The sequence below is a fragment of the Triturus cristatus genome, chromosome 7 (genome assembly GCF_964204655.1).
Source record: "Triturus cristatus chromosome 7, aTriCri1.1, whole genome shotgun sequence".
Taxonomy (NCBI): Eukaryota; Metazoa; Chordata; class Amphibia; order Caudata; family Salamandridae; genus Triturus; species Triturus cristatus.
Genome location: NC_140590.1, coordinates 1,713,425,565 through 1,713,447,975, shown reverse-complemented (window position 1 = coordinate 1,713,447,975; position 22,411 = coordinate 1,713,425,565). Strand labels below are relative to the sequence as shown.

Here is a 22,411-nt window from a genome sequence, read left to right as displayed (position 1 = left end):
CTGCTTCGACCTTGTGAGATACACAGAAAATTGACCTAAGGAGTTAGAGATTAAACCACACAACTATCTGAGTCTGTTTAAAATATAAAGCAGCCTTCAGGTTGCACACAGGTCTCTGGAACAGGCATATTAAGTTTTTGATCTACCATGCGATGATCAGGACTTGTGGCTTGTAAGTAATACACGTCTCTTTGGCAGGCCTTCACCATTGTCACCCTTTTATAAGCTTATGTGCACATTCAGTTGAGGGGAGGAACTGCATCACTGCACCAAGACGTCATCCATCCCACACTCCACTTGTGCAATGACCATGTAGCTAGCCGTGAGGTTTCATAGCAGTCTGAGGAAGAGGGAAGCCTGCTGGCTAAGCGTAGTGTGTGCTAAGTGTATGAGGGAAACCTGTACGTGTGGTGCCTTTGCAGTGCCTGGTCTGTGTGCAAGTGCATCTTATGCTGGTCCTACCGTTGCTCTGCCATGTAAATCTGTGACTGGTTCATTGCTCCTGCCTTTGCCATATTTGCCTGTATATGAGAGAAGTTATACTGTTGCTGTTCAAGCAGTTTGTTCTGTCTAAGCATGAGATCATGCATTCTGTGTTTCTACCTCTGCCGTTGTGTCTCTTTGAGGATACATGACTTATTTATAGAACTTCACACTACACTTTGGATGTTTCTAACCACAGTAAATAAAAGGTGTTTACAAAAGTCTAAGTAACGGTGTCCAATTTACAGCCCTCAGAAGGATAGAAGGCTGAGTCTGCATTGGTAGGAATTGCATTATCAACCCCTAGGGCAGCACCAAAAGATTCACATCCATAGCCTTTGAATCAAGATGCTTGCACTGCTGTTAAAGTGCAGTACTTTTTCAGCATCTACCAAATTGTGATACTGACTATTATTGGTGACCTACTGACGAGAACTATTTACACAAGAGATATATTGGTTGTTGTATGGAAAGTGCCAAACAGACTTTACTCCAAATAAATTCAATAATCTTTTCGCAGTTAATTAGAGGATTTGGTGAAAATTGAGCAAAACTACTAATAGTTGTGCCCGGAACCCCATCCCTCCTGCACACAATGGGTGAAACGACACATCGATATTCATAGGACTGGCTCATTTCATTTGTAAGGATCACACAAACTCACACACACCCACAAGTGTTTCACAAAGCATGTGAAACTAACCAAAGGGGAGCCAGGTTCTTGATTTTAATGGTGGAAGATGTCATTTACATAGCCATCTGCAACCTCTTCCATTGTTATAAACACAAACCAATTGCAGTCCTGTTACAAAGGACACACTGTAGTACTACATTTTGGATGTTTAAAGTGCCTTTTCTGATCGACACCATCCTGCCATGTTTGCCATGTCAAATTTAGAAACAGCTAAAAGGTCTGGGTTTAATGTGCTATCACATGCAAATACTTACAAGCGCAAAGCCTGATGCTGTGGATTAACACATTAAATCTAACACCTATTGGCTTTGGCAATTTTGCTCCGAGTTGTGGCAGTTTTTCAAGTTTATGCATTTTTACTAGGATCCTTGACCCTTATGTTTCAATGCATTTCCTCATAGACACAGAATTGGTAAAATATTTTGAAAACCCAGCCCCCTGGCATTCATCCTCTCCATAGGCACCCTTTCTCTATTGTGATGTTACAAGACAAAGTTGAAAGGTAGCCCTAGGCGCCTCTACTCTGGAAGATAATTCTGTGATATAAAATGGGATGTTCGAGCCACAGTGGGCAAGGCACATGCACAGTGGCAGAGGGATGCAAACACTGATCAGTGAGCCGTGGAGATTGTTTCCATTTGCATGTTTGGGAACAGGCAGGGTGGCAAGAGAACATCCACCAATAGAAAGAACTGTCTTGTTCTGTCCATGTAAACAAAACTCGTTCTATGGGACCCAAAACCATGCAATCGACCATTGCTCTAGGATCCTGATGAAGAAATCGCTGTGAGAATGAGATTTTCATGCTGCTAGTTCAAGATTGAAGATCCCGCAAAGATGTCAAAACCATTGGATGTGGGTTACATGATCCTGCCATGGGTTGAAACCATAACCGGAATAGGACAAAATGGCTTCATTGTGGGGGTGAATTGTCTAGAACGGGCAAGAGGTGTGCCACTCAACTCTTGTGACATCATTATGACCTGCCTCTCCCTGGTAAACTATTGCCTCAGCTTGGCAAAGGCATTGGAGCTGATGCTGAGTGGGTTCTGTCCAGAATTCTACCAATCAGGCCATGCATGTGAGGTCTTCATGGTCATCTCTTCCATCCTCAATGTGACAGATCTGTGGATGGTCGTCTGCCTTGGTCTCCTGTACTTTGCCAAGGTTGCCAGTTTCAACCACCAGGTCTTTCTCCAACTAAAAGAAAACATCTGTCACCTGGTGCCCTGGCTCCTCTTAAGCTCCTTCCTACTGGCGATGGTGAATGGTCTGGCCGAGCCCGTGATACTATACAGGGTGCACCTGCGTGCAGCGATCGACCATGGAAACAATACCACGGTATGCCAGGTTGTCAAACTCGATTTCCACGACTGGCTCCTTGAGCGCCTCATCAGCTGCCTTATACCGGCACTGATCCTTCTTGGGTTAGTGGTCCTGATGATGATGTCCTTCAGGAGGGTGGTCCACATGCGTGATTGCGATGAAGGGGATCTCCATGTCAAAGCCCACCTCATGGTCATCAAAACGGGAGTTGCCTTCCTTGTCTCTATGGTGATGAATTTTGTAGCAGGGATCCTTACCTTCCTTAATGTACTCCCTGTCCAGAGCTCCTGGAGGTTAGCTTTCTCCTTGATGATCACCCTGCATCCCTTCTTGCATTGTTTGATCCAAGTCTGCAGCAACAAAAAACTGAGAGGGGCTTGTGCAAGGATCATTTGGCATTGCTGGAGGTGTCAAGCAAGACTGTGAGCTTCCTGAAGAGACAATCAGCCCCCAATAAGAGAGACCTTTTGCCTCACACAGAGACAATCTATCCACACTAGCCAACTCTCTGGTCTTTCTTCCTTCCTCTTGAAAAATCTATCACCAAGCAGGCAGTAAGAATGTCATTCTCACAGGCACAGTAACACCTTGTTTGCGAAAGGCTACACCCCATTTGAATTAACTCTTAAAACCCTGCTGCTTCTCTCTTCCAGTAGCACACACTTCTATTTACACTTTTATGAAGCAGATTAGCACTGGGCTAATAAGGTGTGCAGTATTCATTAAGTGTAGAATGTAAACCGTGTACAGGGTCACCAGTGAGACGGTTTCTAACATATTTCTTAATTAAAGCTTGATACATGCTGGAATTTGAGGCATTATGTGTTTTAACTGACTATGGAGGCATATTCAGCTGGGTGATATTTATTTATTGGAGTCCTTCCCTGCTTACGAGAGATTCATGCATTTTATATTTTTTCTCTGCTGTTGTCTCTCTTTCCTTTCAGCTCATTGTGTTCAGATTGTTCTGCTTATCTATGTTGAGTGTTTCTCTCATGAGTCCAATATGTTTCACTCTATAATTCGTTTAAGTTTCAAAAGCTAAGTTTATTGAATGCATGTGTAGGAAAAACATCAAAGTATCATGAGTTACAACATCAAAAATACACTGTGAAGTGTACCAATAGTATCATAGAGGCAGGAAAACACAAGAACAAATAGAATTTATGGCACAAATAAAAAATAGAAACAGGCTCAAAAGTTAATAAGTATACAACTAGAACGAGTATAAATAGAACAAAATAAAAATAATAGTAATCCCAGAGTACAAAAATTCAAGGAGGCTGAGCAACTTCTTGCATACAAGGGACAAGAGCAAAAGTTTTTTTAGCACTATTATCTAAAAATTGCGTAATGGGAGGCCATAGTTTTAATCTTTTTTCGGCAAGAGACATGGGAAATACAAAGGACGTGTCCAGCCTATGATTGTGGCATACAGAGTACAAGCAAGCTAAGTACTAGAGATTGGAGGCATCTTTCCAGTTTTTTGTTATCTGCTGAAAAGCAGCTGCCAATAACAAGTCAACGATTTGCGATTGTTCTTTCATGCTAATACACCAGTGGAAAGGCTACCCAGAAAGATGTTTGCAAAAGACAGGGGAATGTTAACACCAAAAAGGATAATAATTTGTGACCAGATTTGTCTCCAAAAATGTAAAACCTGTGGACACGAAAAAAGTAAGTGTTGAAGATCTGCCTGTGGAAGTGACCATAACCAACAAGCGTCAGGAATATCAGGATGCATTTTGTGTAGGGAAACCAGTGTTAATAAGAGTCTGTTGTAAATAAAAAAGAGAGTTTGTGTAGCACTAGCCGCTCTGGATGACTTTCTAATTTTTGTCCAAATCTTGTCCCAAACAGGAATTGGCCATTGTATACCAAGGTTAGCTTCCCATGAAAGCTCAGTCTTTGTTTTGGCTCTTGCAGTGGAGGGGTGTAATAAGCGAGTGTAAAGAGTAGAGGCTATGGGCAAACTACGAAGTAGGTTAGGCGAAGTGGGATCTGGTAATGTAGAAGGGGAAGGCAAGGATTTTAAATAAAAGTGTGAGTCTAATAGAGCCGTGCATAGAGCTAAAAATGTATGTAAAAATTAGGAAGATAAATGGAAGAGAGAGCAAGCCTTTGAAAAAGTGAGGAAGGTGGCATTATCGAATAATTGATAGACCCACAGAATACCCCTATCTCTCCAAGTTTTCCAGTATATGGGGGCGGAGCTAGCCACGGTGCGAGATGGCCACTTACTGAGCGAGCTCCTCGCGGATGCCTGACCTATCCTACATAATCCTCTCAACAAGAAATGCCACAAGATTGAAAATGGTGAGGAGTGGTAAACATTAGAGCCATGAGCACTGGCGAGCCGAAAAAAAGGTCCCTGCGATATGCACAAAATCGCGGTGAGACGCTCGGCAATCTGAGGCCTCATCGGAGAAAGTGAAACTGAAGCCGCGGGTGGCAGTAGACGACTCGGTGGAGGAAGATGCACGCGGCGGGCCGGGGGCCCCAGGAACACACGAGAGACATCGCGGGTGGTGCCGCGCAGGCACGGAACTGAACCCTGAGATCTGCAATAATGGCTGCCCCGGGCACATATCATAGCGGCTGCACCAACAAGGGCCACAGCATAGTGCGGAGCGCGGGTTAGGCGTTCTGAGTGGGGGGCGCTCCACTACTTGAAGAAAGGGGGCAAAACAGTAGGTGACCGGTATTCTACAAACCCAGTGGCTGCCCTGCGACTTTGAGAAGCGGTGTCTGCGGGCGAGTTGAGAGCTGATCTGGGCGCGAGAGGAATTTTGAGTCCAGAACACGCGAAGACCCCCGAACAGCGAGTGCACGCTGGATAGACTCTGGAATTGCCGGTGGGAGATATCCCATGCACACTGACACACTAGCGTTGGAGCCTGTTCGAACATCAATGACCCCTCTCTCCTAATTTTAAATACGCCAGGGATACCTATGAAGCGGCGGTAAAACTAGGGAGGCCGGAAGGCAACAATTATAGCCTCGGGAAATCTTCACATGCGAGGAGTGGGACGAAGCATTGCAAGATAGCAGGTCGCAGAGGCTGCAGGAGGCCCGCCATAAATACGTATTGGAGGCTCCACTGAGGCAGAAGGTAAACATAGACGAAGTAACTCGTGCACTGGGGCACTCCACCTGTAAAGTTGCCTGGCTGTGGAGCTCAAGACTATACCTGAGGATAAAACTCCGGCACAGGGCTGCTCTTGAAGTAAACGAATGCTTGCAGGCCTTGCGACCTACACAGCATAGGACATCGCTGTACCCTTAGACTCTCTGAGATAGACTGGAGCTATTTCTTTTTTCGGCGCTACTACACTCCGCGGTAAGATCAAAAGCACAGCAACACCATGGGCAAGACAGACAGCACCCAGCCCAAAATACATTTCGAACAGGCAAAGAAACAACAGGAGCACAGCACTGATGACAAGTCAACGGCGCAAGCAGCGGCGGGGGCGACAGGAGAAGTGACGAACAATGATATACAAACTATGTTTAACACGATTCAGGCCGCACTGACAACCATCGATGGGAAAATTGACTCCTTGACGTGAAGAGTGGACAGAATGTCTAAATGCATAGACAAGCATACAGAAAGAATAGACATGGCAGAGCATAGAATATCCGAAGCTGGAGACGGAAAAGTACAGTTGGATGCGAAACAGACCAGGATGGATGAACAATTGGTGGCAATGACGGCGAAAGCGGAGGACTTGGATTCGAGGTCCCGAAGAAATAACATTCGATTAACGGGAATTTCAGAAATGACGAATACTGGCCCGATGGAGCGTTTCGAGGAACAACTGCTCGTATCGATGCTGGGGCATGACACGTTTTCTGATATATTCATAGTCGAGAGGGCACACAGATCTCTGGCACCGAAACCACCAACTGGATCCCGACCAAGACCGATCATAGCAAGAATCTTAAATTACAGGGACAGAGATGCGGCGCTCCGAAAGGCCAGAGAGCTGGGCAAATTGACTCATGAAGGAATGGATATCTCCTTGTACCCAGACTTCACAGCATCTGTCCAGGAAGCGAGGAAGAAGTTCGTCATAGATAAACAGAAACTAAGAGACTTAAACATACCATATGCTATGCTTTACCCAGCTAGACTCAAAATCACCGAAGACGGCAAATCAAGGATCTACACCGAACCGCAGGAAGTGCCGAAGTTTCTGCAACAGAAAGGACAGACAAGCACACGGAGAAGATTGCCGAGAGAAGAGCAGGGGGACCAACTAAATATGTCAGATGTAGAATGAACGGTTATCTCATGGTTATACAATAGACACTGTAGCGAACATCATGTGAACTGCAGCGCATGCTCCTTATCTTCGGCGAGGACAGAGACGAGTCCAGTGGAAAATTTTTGATTACAAGGCAGACTACACCATGCAGGGCCAGATAAGTCGATAGACAGTATCTTTAATTTGTACCTGTGATATTAATGTTTACACATGTTATTACCATGCCTGGGGCCATCGGCTGCTGGCACTAAGTTTGCTCTCCATAGAATTATTCCGAAATATGTTGTAGTAGGTTGAGTTCTGATATATGCGACGGCAGGGTGTTTACCCATGTGGCTTTTACCACAAGAAACGGGACAGCAGCTCTGACCCCTTCGTGTGAACCACACAAGTTTACTCATTGTTTTTTCTTTATTTTTCATGGGACTATGTTTTATGTTTTTGTAGGGAATGTCTCCGCTAGCAAGGGAAAGGTGGAGTGGGAGGGGAAGGCCAGGGGGATTAAGCAGAAATCTCTGACCAGTAGTGAAACGATAAACAAACACATGGAAGACAATACGGGATGCCACATATACCATAACTGGGCGGATGTCAGCGGCACAACAGATGACTGATTCTCTGAACCATCATAGACCATTGACGTTCCTGACTTGGAATGTCAGAGGACTCCATAACCCACAGAAAATACGTAAAGTATTTGCCTATCTAGATAGACACAAAGTGGACGTGGCTTGTATACAAGAGACACACCTGACGGACCTTAGAGAGCAGAAGATAGGGGCAAGATGGGCTACATACAGGTTGTCATCATCTTATTCTTCATATGCTATAGGGGTCCTGCTGTTAGTAAAACGCAGCACACCCTTTACGCTTATTAAATCTGTAAAAGATGACCAGGAACGATATGTTATACTGAAAGGATGCTTTGGCGGCACAGTTTTAACAATTGTCAATGTCTATGGGCCGAATAACAATGACCCCTCGTTTTACGCACAAATCTGGACACTACGTGATTTACAACCCACAGCCATCCTATGGGGAGGAGATTTTAACACTTGTTTAGGTCCCACGTTAGACAGATCAACCGGAAATGACAGATACGGCAAACAATCGGCTAAAGTATTAAGGGAGGGGATGGGAGACTGGGACATGGTGGACATATGGAGGCTAAGAAACCCAGAACAAAGAGAAGGTACCTGTTTCTCATTGACACACCTTACATGGTCCAGTCTTGATTACTGGCTAGCGACCCCAGATGTATGCACTTGGACTATCGCCATTGACCACTTACCCAAAACACTTTCAGATCACGCCCCTGTACGACTCAGGCTGGCGATCCCGACACACACCCCACGACAATTCACATGAAGACTGAGACAGTCAGAGCTACAAGACCAGGTGTTCCGAGAGGAACTACGTCAGGCGATAATAGATTACTTCGAACACAATTCTGGATCGGTCACTAGCACAAATACAGTATGGGAGGCTTTCAAAGTCACCATCAGCGGTCACTGTATTAGTAAACACGCAGGCATTCTAAAGGACATCCAACAACAACTGAAAAGGACAGAAGCTGACATTGCTAGGCTTGAACAGGAATTTGAAGACACTCACAACAACTCACTATTAGCAGAAATCAGGACACAGATAGATAAACACAATGAGTTTGCAGATGACGAGATAAAATACATCTCCCGCAAATACATGGATAGGAACTACGGAGAGGGCGTTAGGCCGGGACGGGCATTGTCGCATAAAATCAAACCCACCACGGCGTACATAACACAGATCCATATGAACAGCGCCAACAAGTGACACTCCAGCTATTCTAGATTGCCTCACCAAATTATACGTGCAATTATACACTGCACAGGCGAAGGTTTCCACCTACATGAATATCTGGACGATGTAGCACTGGCATGGCTGTCAGATACGCACCAAGAGTACTTCTGCCACCATATTACTAAAGACGAAATTATTGATGTCATTAAATCTCTCCCTAATAATAAAGCACCGGGACTAGACGGACTCCCGGGTAAATTTTATAAAGAATTTCGCGATCTGCTGATCCCTCATCTAGCTGCAATGTATGAAGAAGACTATGAAGAGGGCACACTCCCTACATCCTTCTGATAGCACTACCGAAACCGGATAAGGACCCTACTGAATGTGAGTCGTACCGGCCACTATCCCTGATAAACATAGATGCCAAGATACTGGCTAAAATTATAGCGAACAGAATACAACCGTTATTATACAAATTGGTATTGCCAGACCAGGCAGGTTTCAAGCCGACACGGTCCACCACTCACAATATACGCACCATATGTGCGTTATATAATCAGTTAGATCCGGACATACCAGCGGCTGTGGCTCTATTAGATGCAGCCAAGGCGTTTGATTCGGTGGAGTGGGACTTCATGTTCGTAACTCTACGCCAGATGGGGTTCCCAGAACCATTTCTAAAATGGATATCACTGTTATACACTACACCCAGAGCACGGGTCAGAATAAACGGAAACACATCAGGCCCAATCGAGATTACGCGAGGTACCAGACAGGGCTGCCCCCTGTCACCAATACTATTTACATTAACTCTGGAACCATTGGCCTGCAACATTACGAGTCTGCCGTGCAATTTGATCTCCGACCCATCGGAATTGCACTATACGCAGATGACATGGTCCTATACACTACCCATCCTGATAAGAACCTAAACCCACTCATAAGAGAATATATCCGATATGAGCAATATTCGGGCCTTCAGATAAATTGGGATAAATCAGTCGTGATCCCCCTAACTGCTGATACCCCGGAACCTGATCTAGACTACCCTCTAGAATGGCATACGGATCCAGTAAAATATCTAGGAATCTGGATTCATCGCAATCCAGAAGTAGTCGTTAGAGAAAACTACGGTAAGGAACTAGTGCGATTGGAAGAGCAGGTGAACAAATAGATTAAAAGGCCTCTCTCCATGGCGGATAGAATAGCTTTACAGAAAATGATCATACTGCCCAGGTTCCTATAGCTGTTCTGGAATATACCAATATGGCTAACTAAAGCATTCTTTGTCAGACTACTCACTATTTTTCAACGACTGACTTGGGCAGGAAAACAGGCCAGGACTAGTTGGAAGACCTTGACTCAACCATACCATCTAGGAGGCTTTGAGGCGCCGGACCTCCAATTATATTTCCTTTGCGCGCAAGCACAGCATGCACACTACTGGACGAAACCTCACGCACATATTCCACATATCGCGGTGGAGAAGGATAGCGTACATCCCATGCCACTGACTGCCCTTATAGCGGACCCGATGAAATATACGCCACAAGATAAGATACAAACAGCTCAATGCACCTCTACGGCGTGGTATGTGCTGGCACAAAGAGCACACAAGCTCCCGATTTACGCACGGGCGTTACCCACGGCCAGACATCCCAAACTCACTGTAACGCAGGAAAAGAAAATGCACACTTTGCTGGTAGAGATGGGGCTGACAACTATGGGCACTATATTCCTACATAATAAATTCATAAACCTGGCAGACCCCTCACTTTGTGCCCATCAGTCCCTCTTGAAAACATTTGCATATCTACGACTACGCACGGCAATCAGGTCACTATATACCACGTTCCCAGAGGAACCCATGCAATTGAACACGTTACAAATACTATTAACAGCACCTACACACACGAACTTGGTGACGCGACTATACAATGCGGCCCAAGAGGAACAGGCGGGGAAGTCTAATGTAGCGGCTCATTGGTGGGAAACTGCACTGAGTGAGACAATAGACAGACAAAACTGGCAGTACAGCTGTACACAACTCACACTTCTCACATCAAACTGCAACTTGTGCATTATTCATTTCAAGTTCCTCCATAAATTACACTACACGCCGGCTAAATTACACAAAATTGGTCTTAGGGAGACAGATAACTGCCAGAGATGTAATGCACCAAACTCTTACTTTCTGCATATGTCATGGACATGCCCTCAATTGCAGATATATTGGAGAGACATTACTAACACACTAACTGAGATGTTATCGGAACATATTCCCAACACATGTGCATTCTAGGAGTCAGGAAGCTTAAACATGCCCGACGTAGGAAATTCTTGGCGGTTGCGTTATTGCTTGCTAAGAGACGCATAGCTATACGGTGGGGGAGCAAGAGGCGCCCAAGACTAAAACTCTGGATCGTGGATATGACCTACTGCAAAACAACTCTAGAGATTTATGCAGAAGACATACCACAAGCATCACGGACCAGAGATTTCTGGGAACCGCTGGTCTAGTACTTGCAAGCAGCCTCAGAGTCCGAACCACAGACTGACCTATAAGATCACACATCTTCCACATAAACATGGTAGATGAGGATAAACGTAGCGGACACATACATATGATTCGTAGCAACAGACCAAGTCGGGAAGGGGAACTTCAGTGAAACAGGTTGTCATTTGTCGAAAGGTGGGGCTGCAAAGAGATAAATGATATGTATGTGATATAGATGGTATTCACATATGATATATAAGTGTAATATATAACACCGTGATGTAATCAAGATATGTAACTACTGGTTGGACGAAAAAATAAAATAATTTAGAAAAAAAAAGTTTTCCAGTATATAGGTTTATTCTTAATGCGGATGAAATTATTGTGCCATATGGTGGAGGTGAGGAATGTATCCAGATCAGATGGTGCGAAGTGGAGAAGAGTGTTCAAAATTTTGCAAGAATGGTTAATGATTGGTGTGCATAGTTTTTGTGGTTTCTGCTTGAAAGATAGATATTCTTGGAAAGAAAAAGGAGAAAGAAAGGAACTCTCTAAATCAATCCATAGAGGCGATTCAGGAGAAGGGTTAGATAGCCACTTGGATATATGTCTTAGTAAAAAGGCTTTGTGGTATTTGGGAAAATCGGGGAAGTGGGCACCACATTCCGATTTCATTTTAATAATGACATTCTAGGTTTTTTATTAAGCCACAGAAAGGATGTAAGGATGGAATTGATTTTATGGAACAATTTTATGGGGATGGGTAAAGGAATATTAGAAATAATGTAAAGGATAATAGGAGTTAGCATCATTTTAATAGTGTTGAGGTGTTCCCACCATGAAAGATGTAGGGGATGCCACTTAGCTGTGAGGGTGCTAAGCTTCTCAATACATTTGTTGAAGTTTAAAGGAATTTATGTTTTATTGGAGGGGGTGAACCATATACCGAGATATTTTATATGAAGTGGGCTCCAAGTTAAGTTAGAGACCGAAAAGTCATCTTTGAAAGTATATTTAGTTAGGTGTAAGATTTTGCACTTATCATTGTTTAATCTGTAACCCGATACCAAAGTGTATGATTGAACTTCATTTAAAAAGGTCGGGAGGGAGAGGTGAGGTTGAGAAGGAAATAGAAGTACATCATCTGATATGATGCTAATTTGACTTGTAAAGAGTTTGAGGTGAAGACTATGATGGACTGATTTTGTCTTATTTTTGATAAAAAAAAGGTTCTAGAACCAGATTAAAAAGAATAAAATAGGGGGAGGTGAGACCATTGGCAAAAATTGCAGCTTTAGGGTTTGAATAGAGTAAGGAAATCAAGGAAATAATTTTTGGGCTGAAACCCAACCATTCTAGTGTCTGGAAAATGAAAGGCCAATACACTCTGTCAAAAGCCTTTTCTGCATCAAGGGCAATGGCAGCAAGAGGCTCTGAGATATTTGGTGATTTGGAAATGATGTCAAAAAACAAACGAGTATTGTCAGTGATAGAACGCCCCTTGACAAAGCCCGTTAGTTCCTTACCTAATAATTGAGGGAGGTGCGATTCCAACCGAAGAGCTAAAGTTTTAGAAAACCTTTTGTAATCTATGTTAACTAAGGAAATGGGTCTGTAGTTTTTCCAAAAGTGAAGATCTTTGCCTTCCTTAGGGATAAGACAGATCAGGGCCTCTAAGAAAGTACCTGAGGAATTACCAGAAACAGCAAAAGAAGAGATTAGAGTATACAACATAGGTAGGATTAGTTGGGCAAAGTGCAGAAAAAATTCAACTGTAAAGCTGTCCGGGCCAGGGGCCTTGCCCTTCTTGAGGGTTTTAAGTGTGTTGAGTAATTCAACTTGAAAGAGATCAGATGCTAGGAGTTCCAGATGTGAAGAAGAGGTTGTGCTCTTTTGGATTGAGGAGAGATAAAGAGAGATGTCCTTATCTGTGGGGGGGGGGGTCTCTGGTGTATAAAGTCATTCATAGAATTGAACAAATTCTTATTGAATATCAGCGTCTTTGTGTTTGGGAGTATTAGTGTCCAAAATGATGGATTCAATATGGCGTTTTTTTTGTTTGGCCTTAAGATAGTTGGCTAACAATTTACCAGATTTATTTTGTCCACTGTAGAATTTGGCACTAGTCTTTAATAGGAATAAAGAGGTGCTGTCTGTCATATCTTTGTTGTATTGAATATTAGCATTAATTAGATCAGTTAGACACTCTTTCGATTTAGAGGTGTAATAGGTATGTTCTAACTTCTTTATCTTAGAGAGGAGTTCTGTGTTCAATGACCGGGCTATTTTCCGTTTATTAGAGGTGTATCAAATGATAAAGTCTTGTGCAGAGGCCTTGAAGGCATCCCAAATTATATGAAAGGGCAAAGTGTCAGTATTATTGAGAAGAAAGTACTCATTGAAAAAGGAAATGAAGGAAGTGTTAAAGTGAGGGTCTAAAAGCAGGGAGTTATTTAAATGCCATCTCCTGTGATGGTCAGATTGAGGTAAAATATCTAGCTGGATGGAAACAGGGGCATGATCAGAGATGAGTATGGGACCTATATCAGCCGACAATAAAGATTGGGAAACATTTGTGATGTGAAAATATAATCAATTCTTGACTGGGTCTAGTGAGGTGAAGAGTAAAAGGAATAGTCTTGCAGGGTCAGGTTACATAGTCTCCTGGCATCAGATAGGTGAAGATGCTTTATAGTTTGTGTGAAGGTTTTATGTGCTTTCGTTGGGATGAAAGAAACCGTGGATTTCCGGTCTAGAAAAGTGTCAAATACTTGAATGCAATCCCCGGTGAGGATTACGTTGTTAGCAATGTTATGAGTAATCAGTTGATGGATTTGGGTCCAAAAGGGGCGTCACCAGAAGAAGGAGCATACACATTAAAAATAGAGAGTGAAACACCACCAAACTCTAATTTGGTAAAAGCCATCTACCATCTTTATTTATTTCTTGTGAAAGGAGCTTAACATGCAATGATTTATGGATTAAACTGATAATTCCATTTCTTTTGCTATCACCAGGTGAGAAAAATACTTCACCAACCAAGGTTTTCTTAAGCTTTAGGGATTCAGACTCTGTGAGATGTGTTTCATGTAACAAAACAATATTAGCATCTAATTTAGATAGGTAAGATAATACTCGTTGTCTCTTAATAGGGGAGTTTAAGCCTTTAACATTCCATGTAATGTTTTTTAAAGCCATAAAATAGGCAAAATGAATAACAAAATGAAACCACCACAATGCATACATCATTAAGAGGTAAATGAGATACAAATAGATATAGAATGACATTGAAACTTAAACAAATGAAAAAGGGGTGAAGAGAAAGGAAAATGAAGCATCGTGAGTAATGAGAATCAATGTAGTAGAAGAGGATATAAAAGTAGCAGTATAGGGAAGCAGAATAAGATAGAGTTACAATGAAAAAGGACAGAGGAAAGAAGAAAAACATACCTACAAAAAATCCAAGACAAATGAAGGATGGGGGAGAATGAGACCACGTGGAACAATGACTCATCCAGACTCCAAGCAGACTCCAAGGGAAGGGCAGGAAGAGTCGCAGGACAAAACATCATGTACAGCAGATGAAACAGGCAAGAAGAAGATGAAACCTGCAAGGAGAGAAAAAAGGTTAGTAATACCTAGTGCATAATAACAAACCAGTAACTTCAACTCACAGTTAAACCAAGAGAATATCTTAAAGTAGATCGTAAGTGATAAAACATAAGGTACGACAAAACCAATCTATTTGCTTTGCGCTAATGACGTATCCATAGTCGCTGCATTACAAGAGTCAAGAAAACTTTTCAGTCTTTGAATAATCTTGTGAAAAAAACGAAGAGTTACCAAGCCATGAAATATGTTTAATGGCCCTGACAGCCGATAAGATCTTAAGCAGATCAGTATATTCCAAGAAGTACAATATTATCCCTCTCGGTTTCCCCATGTTGGAAAAAGACATGGGAGATGCAGGACCCAATCTGTGGGCACGCTGAATATTGAGGAGAGGTCCTTCTGGTAAATTAAGGATTTTTGGAAGGAAGGATTTAAAGAAGACAATAGGATTCGAGCCCTCTGAACCCTCTGGCAACCAATAAATTCAGAGGTTGTTTCGTCTGTTCCTGTTTTCGAGGTTTTCAACTTGTTTCTGTAGTGACGTCACTTGAGACTGGAGGGCATCCACCTTGGTGGTAGATAAACTGAGAGATTGTATACTCTGTTCGGCGGTAGTGAGTCTTTCTTCCATTCTTGACTAGCTATCAGCCAGAGTCTGCAGTTTAGAGTTTGTTTCCTCCACAAAAGGGCGAAAAGCTCTGATTTCCTCTAACAGAAGATCCATTGAAACTGATGAGGCTTGTTTTGGGGGAGGGGGATCCTTTTTCAGTCTCTTGCTGGGCATTTTATTAGTACCAGAGGATTTATTGACAACTGATGTCAAAGAGCCCTTAGGCAACAAATTCGTTGAGTCTTCCATTTGAAGTTAAGTTTTACAGAAAGATATGCAGAGGACACCAAATGAGGACCACATTTACTTATAGTATCACAAGCAGCAGCAGGAAAAAAGAAGATACCACTGTCATATAAAAATACTCCTTATATCTCAGTTGATACAAGTATATTAAGTAATAGGGTAAAGTACTTCAGCCAAATCTAAATGAAGTTATCAGCCTCTACACAGCCTCAGACAAGTCAAACACAGGGGGGAATAACCCCTGTCAAAATATGTATTGACTTCAAAATAGGACCCAAACACATTAATAATAGCAAATATTGAGTCAGCTGTAACGATTACATTCTGGTGGAGGGCTGGTTAATGAATGTGAGGAACATGCTATAAAGAGCTGTGTGCTCACCTTCCAGTAAATAAATGAAAGAGAAGTCATTTGAGGAGAAAAAAGTTTACAGAGCACATCTTAGTTGAAAAGGTAAGCAGCAGGAGGTTTCAAGATGTAATCGGATTGAAAACACTGTGCAGAGGAAAGGATTCCATATAACGTAAATATGAAGGGACCATAACTACCACAGCGCCTGAGGAGAAATTTCACTGGAGCCAAAATGGCGGACGTCACGCTGACAGAGCCGCTCATAAGCGCCAACGCTGAAAAACGAAACTTGCAGGAAACTGCGCGTCAAAGCATCGCCGGAGTCACCACATGAAGCGGAGCCAGTGCCGTCATTCTGGAAGACTTACAGGTATCTGGTGAGTCGTAGAGTCTGACGCTCGATCCGCTGTCCCAGGAGAGTCAAGGGAGCACCGCCATATTCCCTGGGCGCTAGCCACACCCCCTCCATCACTCTTATTCTTAGTTCGCCTTCACTTTCTTACCCATCTCCGAAGTGTATTATGAACCCCTACAAACCCTAAAATTCACAGGTTTTAATCCGGATACGTTTAATTCACCCTTTCTTCTTTCCTAGGTTGAGAAAATGAGTACTGTTGAGTTTTCAATTATTAAATCATATTATGCACACTCAAAGAGGCAATGCTGTTTGTGCTATATTCTGTATAAGTTGTCATCTTTAATATTCAATTTTCCTTCAATATTCTCTCTTCTTCCCTCGCTATATCTTTTGTTCAGCTATGCTTTGTTACTGATAGTTGTATAATGCATGTGGTCAACTCACACAGCATCTTAGCCTTGTGCTATGCCTTGATGTACCTTCAGACTGCGAAGCAGGTCGAACATGACCTAAGTGATTTTTGTGTCTGGCTAGAAACATGCAAGAGCTGAATGTGATCACAAAAATAAACTGAAAAGTAGTAAACAGGCAGGGGATTTTGCCCCCCCCCAACCCCACCACTGTTATGGTTCTTTATGGGCATTTGATTGAGCAGCAGTCGTTTTTAAGTCGCCCATGAAGTTGTTCTATTGCTTATCTCTGATAGGGGCATTGTTAACACAGACCCCACGTCAAATACAGAAGAAATGGACTTTGCCTGGTGTAACCCTAATCCTCTGATAAATACAATAGGAAGAGGCTTTACATTTTGAACTCCTACAAACAAAGTAGGAAAATGTTTTAAATTGTCAACTCCCTGTCAAGAGTGATAAATAAATGAAGAAATAAACACAGGATTTTTAAAGCGTGGCAAATCATGCATTAGGGATTCAAGGCACTGAATTGTGGGCACAGGGAGATGAAGTGATTTGCCCAGAGTCACAGGATGCTGCATTGTGAACTCTATGCATGACAAATCCAATAGCAAAATGTTCCACATGATAAAAAACCCTCACAAAGGGCCTCTACATTTTTCAGTACTGACTGACCTTCTTACACAGACCTCTTGATCATTAGGGTATAGACGGTGCTGGTTGTCATAATGGATATGTGTACGTTTTTTATTTAGTGTTCAATTGTGTGTTATTTAAAGTGCTTTCCCTTGTTAAAAGCAGCAGCAAAGACACAGCTTTGTGGAGCTCTGAGTTTCTAACCCACTCAAACTCCCTCAATATGCCTGGATGGCCGTGCTGCATGTAAGAAACTGGCTCCAAATATACTGAACCAAAGTGAGGTACAGTGTGTATAGAGTCCAAGGGTCTCCAGAGGTTTGGCAGAGGTTAAAGTTAGATAGAACCTTGCTCTCTAAAGTGGTAGCTTGGTCGAGCAGTAAGGCAGTATTAGAGGACAGTGTTAAGCAGTCAGCAAATGAATTCACACACTCAAGAACTGAACTCTAGGCCAATTGTTTTGTATAAGAAATATACTGTTGTTTTATTTCTAGAACCAAGCAAGCCTGGTACAGGTAGGCATATAAATACTTTGCAGTAGTAAATTACTTTTATGAACACAGTTCAAAATTGCAGTACAACTTGTACTGATTTTGGTTACAGTTTAAGTAAGCAGTTTGCAACACATTGCAGGTATTTTACATTCGAATGAATGGGCTTTTTAAGTAAAATGCAGTTAATTAATTACTCTTCAGATTACTTTTACTAACACAGGACTGGATCCTAGATTCAGCCCTGGGACATTTCCTGAAAACAGGTGAGTAAATACGTTTTAGTTAGAGGTACGATTTTTAAAGAATATTATTGCATTTCAAAAGTTGACACTTAAAAACCTTTTCACATAGAATCACCAATGTTATCCTATGGGAGGAAATTCACTTAGCAGGTAAGTTATATTAACAGTACTTTTTCTTACTCAGTGCTGGATACCTATATTCAGCACTGGGACATTTCCTGAAAACAGTTGAGAAAATGCTTTTTGGTTATTAGGCTGATTTTTAAGGAATATTTGTAATTTTCAAAAGTCGACACAAAAACTTTTTGTGAGAAAAAGTGTCAATGTTATTCTATGAAGAAAAAGAGGTTATCGGTTTTCAGGTAGGTAACTGGTCTTTTGAGTTAGGGTTCTGGGGTTAGACTCAGGGATCTCCCAGGGTCAATGATGCACTGTTGTTGCACCCCCAGTGGCATTAGGGCGGCCGGGTGCAGAGTGTTGAGGCCCAATGTTATCTTATGGATGATAGGGGGGCTCCGGTTGGTGGCTCCTGGCAAGCAGGCCACGGAGTTGTGGGAGCAAAGCTCCTAGGGTTAAGCTCAGGGCAAGTTGGGGACCAAGTTAGCACCAAAGGGGCACCCTCAGCGGCGCTATGGCGGCCGGGTGCAGGGTGCTGTTATGAGGTTGGGTGCCCTGTTGATTTCAATGGAGATTCTTCGGGCCAAAGAAACACTGCAGGCTGGGGGACGAGGATTTTCCAGAAGTGACCACCACTTCGAGGGGTAAGTTGGGATGTTGAGAGTTGGTTCGGCACCGCTGAGTTGGACACACAAGGCCGTGGGGTGTCGGGTGCAGGGGTGCCTTCGGACGTCGGATTTTCTTACCCGCTCTGGTCGCGGTAGGGGGGTCCTCTGGATTGAGGCTGCAGGCGTCAGCAGGAGGCTTGAGGGAGGTCAGGGGTCACCGGATCTCGGATCAGGATCGCCGGGGGAGCCTCCTCGTGGTGGTTTTCCACTCGAGCTTGGGCCGTGTTTGGAGTGTGCAGAGTGGGCTGGATTTGCGGGTCCTGGCTGGCACCAGAAGCTGCAGTTCAAACACGTCCGGTGTTCACGGGAGAAACAGCTTCGAAAGTGAAGGCAGGCAGGTCCTTTGGGGTTTTTGAGGTTGCTGTCTGCTGGACATGCCGGGGTTTTGCAGGAGCAGGTTCAAGGGAAAACATGCCTGTAGGGCTGGGGCCAAGTCAGTGGGTGTTGTCCTCTTGTTAGCTCTGCACGGCTTCTCGTCCTTCTTCTTCTCTTTTTTTTCTTGTGGTTGCTGGATCTGAGGAAGGAAGGTTCAGGATGCCCCTAATTACTAAATTTAGGGGCATTACAGGTAGGTAAAGGGCAGGGACCAATGGGTCCCTTACCTGGGGTGGGTACATCCCCTATTCTGCCACTCTCCAGTGGGAGGGGGGCAGGAGCCTGTCCCTGGTTGGCTGGGTCCCCCCATCCTCAAGATGGCGGGGACTCAAGGTTGTGCTTTACCTCGCCTCCCCCGCCTTAGGGGTGGAGTTGGCAGAGGTGGGAACACCTCTCTTCCTCACTTGTTTTTCCCGCAAGTTCTCTCGCCCAAAGTGGGGGGTCAAACCAGTGGGGACTAGTTGTTGAAAGCAGGAAATGATCTGGAGAGGCTCACAAAGGCGGCATGTCTTTGAAGCTTCTCCTTCGTGAACCCTGCCCTTCCTGGGTGAGGAGGCTTGGCACCTTGTCCCAGGATGTGCATTGTTTCAGGCCCCCGAGAGCAGCAAGCTCTCGACCCAGGGGTCCAGAAACATGTCTGGTGGTGGCAGCCTGCGCAGCCCCTCAGTCAGGTCACTGGAAGTTGGTCGAGTTTCAGGGGGCATCTCTAAGATGCCCTCTGTTGTGCATTTTACATTAAATCCCACACTGGCATCAGTGTGGGTTTAATGTGCTGAGAAGTTTGATACAACACTTCCCAGTCTTCAGTGTAGCCATCATGGTGGTGTGGAGTTCGTAATGACAAACTCCCAGCACCATATACTCTTAATGGCAACACTGCACTTGCAGGGTCCCGGAATGGACTTGGGCACTGTTGGGGTACAGGGCTCATGCACCTGTACCCTCACCACTGGCATAGTGCACCCAGCTAGAGGGGTGACTGATGTATGCCAGGGCAGTGGTTTGTGGGCATGGCACACAGGGATGTGTGCCATGTTGACTCTTTGTTTTGTTGTGCACCAATACACGCAGCCTGCATAGGCAGTGTGTGAGTGTAAGGGTACAGGACCTCTAAGGGTGGCACAATAAGTGCTGCAGCCCTTAAAGGCCTTCTCTGGTCATAGTGCCCTGGGTACCTGTGGTACCATTTACCAGGGGCTGACATGTGGCCAGAGATGCCAATTGGGTTTAGGTTTCAATGCAGGTTTAGGGAAGGAACACCAATTCTGGGTACCTGATTGGCAGGAGCCCAAGGCACACTCATCCTAAGTACATCAGCAATTCAGCAAAAAGTGGGGGCATACCATGTAAGAAAGATGGCACTTTCTCACACTGCACTCTCATGCTAAGGAGGGGGTGAGTGAGGGGGCCCTTGGGGATCACTTTGGGACACATAGAAAGGTCACCCAAGGTCCTGGCTTTGCACTTTTGTTGATCTCCTTCTTTATGGGTGTCAGTAGTGTTAGACCACCCAAGAAGACCTTCACTGATCATAAGTTGTACAAACATTGTTAATGCAGACCTGTGGCAAATACAGTAAGAACCGGGTTTGCCTTGAGTAACCCAGTGATAAGGAGGGGTTTTAAATTGTGAACTCTCTGAAAAATGCAATATGACAAAGGTTTACAATGGAAACTGAGACAAAGACCAAAAGAATGACCTTTCCAATGTTTGATACAGAGATTTCTAGTTTAGGACCAGCTAGAAAGATTGGGTATTCTGTAATTGTTTGTCTAGTATTTAGTTGTGTCTGAAGTAAAGTTCTTTTTCTTCTTAAAAGTAAAAGCACTGGCTAGACATTGAGCTATTGTGTATATTGTGGAGCTCTACATTCCTAACACACAACACCTCCCTCGGAAAGGCTTGGACTGCTCATCCTCACTTCCTTCATGGTCAATTGCTAAAGGGTTGCAGTTAAGGCTCAGGGGTACTGGCTCAGCCCCTTTTATTGTCATTCTTTAAGGTCGTTTGATTTGATAGCCGTGTTGTTAGATCACCTACTATGTAGGTCCATTGTTCATGGGTGATTTAGCTAATGTTAAAGCACACCCCCCGTGAAAACAGTAGGAGGGGGTTTGAATATTATAACCCCAAAACAATGTTTTTGTTCTCATGTCTCCGATAAATTTAATAATAAGGTGTTTAAATTGTTTAATACAGGAAACTTGTGTCTACAGATCTTTAGTTCAGAAGTGTATCAGGAGTTGTGGTTTGAGTTCTACACTTTGGAGCCCATTAGGATGGGGGGCGGAGGCACCACCGCTGTGCCAGCGGTGGCGGAAAATGTCATTTTCCGCACGCCAGCAGCTGTCCTCACGCCCGCCAAATTACAATGGGCAAACAAAGCCCCTTTCCTGTCCGCCGCAGTGCAAAGTGAACCAGAAAAACGTGCACTCCACCACGGTGGTGGGAGCCAATGGAGACCAACCATCGTGCGGAATGACGTCCGGACCGCTGTACAAATCAGGATGCCCCAACCAGCCCGTCACACCGCTGCGGAGAAACCACCCAACCAGAGATGGCAGAAGCACGACAGCGGAGCGCGAAAGCAGACTCCTGGTCCCCTCCACCCGGTCCCAACCGCAATGGATCCAGCTCTACACGTCTTCCCGGTGCTGTCCCTAATACACTACCAGCAAGTAATGCACCGTCACGGAGAACGCAGCAGGTACGCAATGATACAACTCCACACACAACCACAACACACAATTCCTGTGCTGAGATACGGTTTCTGTCCACACCAGACACTCGGGTGGGGACAGGAACGCATCCACAAGTTTACCCACACATGTCCTACCTGTCACAAAATCACCCTTCCGCATCCAGGTCACTCATCAACTGCGAAATCACAGCAATCTGTGCCAGTCTCAGCAGGTGAGGCAGAAGAGGAACACACAGCACAGAAGCTCAGGGCCAGGGTAACCCTCCTCCCCACACCCACACTCCACACATGTCAAGCAAACTGAGTCCAGTAAAAAAAAAGGACACTCACACTGAATATGAACAATCACCTAACTGTACACACTGCCTGTCAAGTCACCCAGACACACCCCACATTGACACACAGCCACACACACATACCAGGTGTCAGCAGCAATGGAAGACAAGAAATGGGCAAGACAAAAGTGAGGTGGACAGTGATGGGGAGACAAGGATCTAGCCACACAGCATGGGTACATCACATGCAAGAGAAGGA

The 22,411-nt window shown here is 44.1% G+C and overlaps 1 protein-coding gene across 1 annotated transcript; it reads left to right on the top strand.

Moving 5' to 3' along the window:
* The first annotated feature begins 2,014 nt into the window (after positions 1 to 2,014).
* LOC146812855 (taste receptor type 2 member 40-like) lies at positions 2,015 to 2,929 on the top strand. The gene has a single exon (XM_085615216.1). It carries the CDS (start codon positions 2,015 to 2,017, stop codon positions 2,927 to 2,929), a length of 915 nt encoding a protein of 304 aa, XP_085471342.1.
* Positions 2,930 to 22,411: the final 19,482 nt, after the last annotated feature.

Bases quoted from the DNA above. Each gene is read 5' to 3' on its own strand.
- LOC146812855 (XM_085615216.1), top strand. From the start codon at position 2,015: ATGTCAAAACCATTGGATGTGGGTTACATGATCCTGCCATGGGTTGAA.